This window comes from Propithecus coquereli, unplaced genomic scaffold, assembly GCF_000956105.1.
Source record: "Propithecus coquereli isolate 6110/MARCELLA unplaced genomic scaffold, Pcoq_1.0 Scaffold271, whole genome shotgun sequence".
Taxonomy (NCBI): Eukaryota; Metazoa; Chordata; class Mammalia; order Primates; family Indriidae; genus Propithecus; species Propithecus coquereli.
This window is the reverse complement of record NW_012148297.1, coordinates 1,372,666-1,374,154: the sequence shown is the minus strand read 5'-3', so window position 1 is coordinate 1,374,154 and position 1,489 is coordinate 1,372,666. Positions and strand designations below refer to the sequence as shown.

The 1,489-nt window shown below is 33.4% G+C and overlaps 1 protein-coding gene across 1 annotated transcript in view; it reads left to right on the top strand.

Annotated features, from left to right (window-relative positions):
• The window catches only part of LRFN5 (leucine rich repeat and fibronectin type III domain containing 5), a 325,519-nt gene extending 324,782 nt beyond the window's left edge, over positions 1 to 737 (top strand). Inside the window, exon 6 of the mRNA XM_012647837.1 lies at positions 343 to 737. Coding sequence (XP_012503291.1) covers positions 343 to 360 — 18 coding nt within the window. The 3' untranslated portion in view covers positions 361 to 737. The remainder of the gene's footprint in view (positions 1 to 342) is intronic.
• Positions 738 to 1,489: the final 752 nt, after the last annotated feature.

The window sequence follows — 1,489 nt, the reverse complement described above, 5'->3', positions numbered from 1 at the left end:
TCTTATCTTACCTTGAGAGTACAAATGTGACAACTAAAGTAAGGGAAATGCCATTCCACAGTTTGGATTTGACTTACATAATTTAGGCTCATGTCCTAAAATGCTTTTTTAAAGTAATATTTTTATATATTCGTCAATGTGAAATAACCAAGCATAATTTTACATATTGATATACATGTTTAGATATTTTTCAAGGTGTATTTTTATTTTATGGCAAGAAACTCCTGTTTGGGTGCTTAGAGTTCGGTAACTTCCAGCTTACTCGTACAATGATCTTATTAGCTGTGTGTTTTCTTTCTTTCTCTTTTTCTTTTTTTCCTTTTTCTTTTTCTTTTGTTTCAGAGGCTGGAGTTAGTCTGAAGAGCACCACTTCTTCTCTCTCTCCTGAAAAAAGTTGCCACTGATATTTTTACTGGATAAAATTCAAAAATGTTTCAATTCACAAAGGCCGATTGTTGAACTGGTGTCCTAGAAGAAATTGTCCACAGGAGCCGAGGCACAAGTCTCTGATGCTGGCAGAACTGGCTCTATCAGACCATGGTTCATCCTCTTTTAAAACCAAAATTTTTTTCTTCTGGCCTACAAGTATTTTTTTTTTTTATGAAAGAGAAAAAAAAGCCTACATTGGCATCAAGTTCTGTATCAATCCATCTTACATTGCCATCCATGATTTACAGACTGTAGAATCTTGAATAATCTATATCACTTTAACAAATAAATGTTTTACTATGACAGAATTCGCACATTGCCTGATTTCTGGAAATACCTATTGCTTCAAGTATGAATGGTGAAATGATTACCTCAAGAACTAATAATACTGTTTTACGTTTAGGTAGTAAAAAAAAAACCTTAAAAGATCACAAATTGCTTTATAGTATTGAAATTATTTCTTCCATGACTAGGTCCACTCAATTCTACAGGAGAGCAGGACAGCTATTTAAGCAAATTTATAGCAATTTCATGCCTCAGTGTAAGACAGAAAGTGATGTGGGCTTTCTTCTCCTAGCGAAACTTCCAAAAAGATCAAGGTAGACATGCTGCAATTAATCCAAATTAATTTGTTGCTTTTCTAGAAAGCCAGGCAAAAAGAGCTTTTGATAATTTCAGGCCTTACGTTTCAGTGTTAAGTGCCCATTTCTTGAACTTTGCATGGTTCCAGGGGGGGAAAAAATCATACATTTGATTTATCACCAGCATATATAGAACTGAGCTATCATTGATGGCTAATAAATTTAAAAGGCATATTAAACAGTATCCAAGCTTTGCTTTTAAGAATTGCACCTGGTCTGAAGCAGGCTTGAGCTGTGTGAATTGGGTCAGTTACTTACCCACTCTAATTTTCCATATTGTCATGGGATAAATATTGGCATAAAATTGGAAAATGCATGTAAATTACTACAGTACATGTCATAAGCAATAAGTTCAATAAAAGTATCATAAGTAGCATTTCTATTGCCAATTGAATCAGATTCTCTAAATATTAAATATT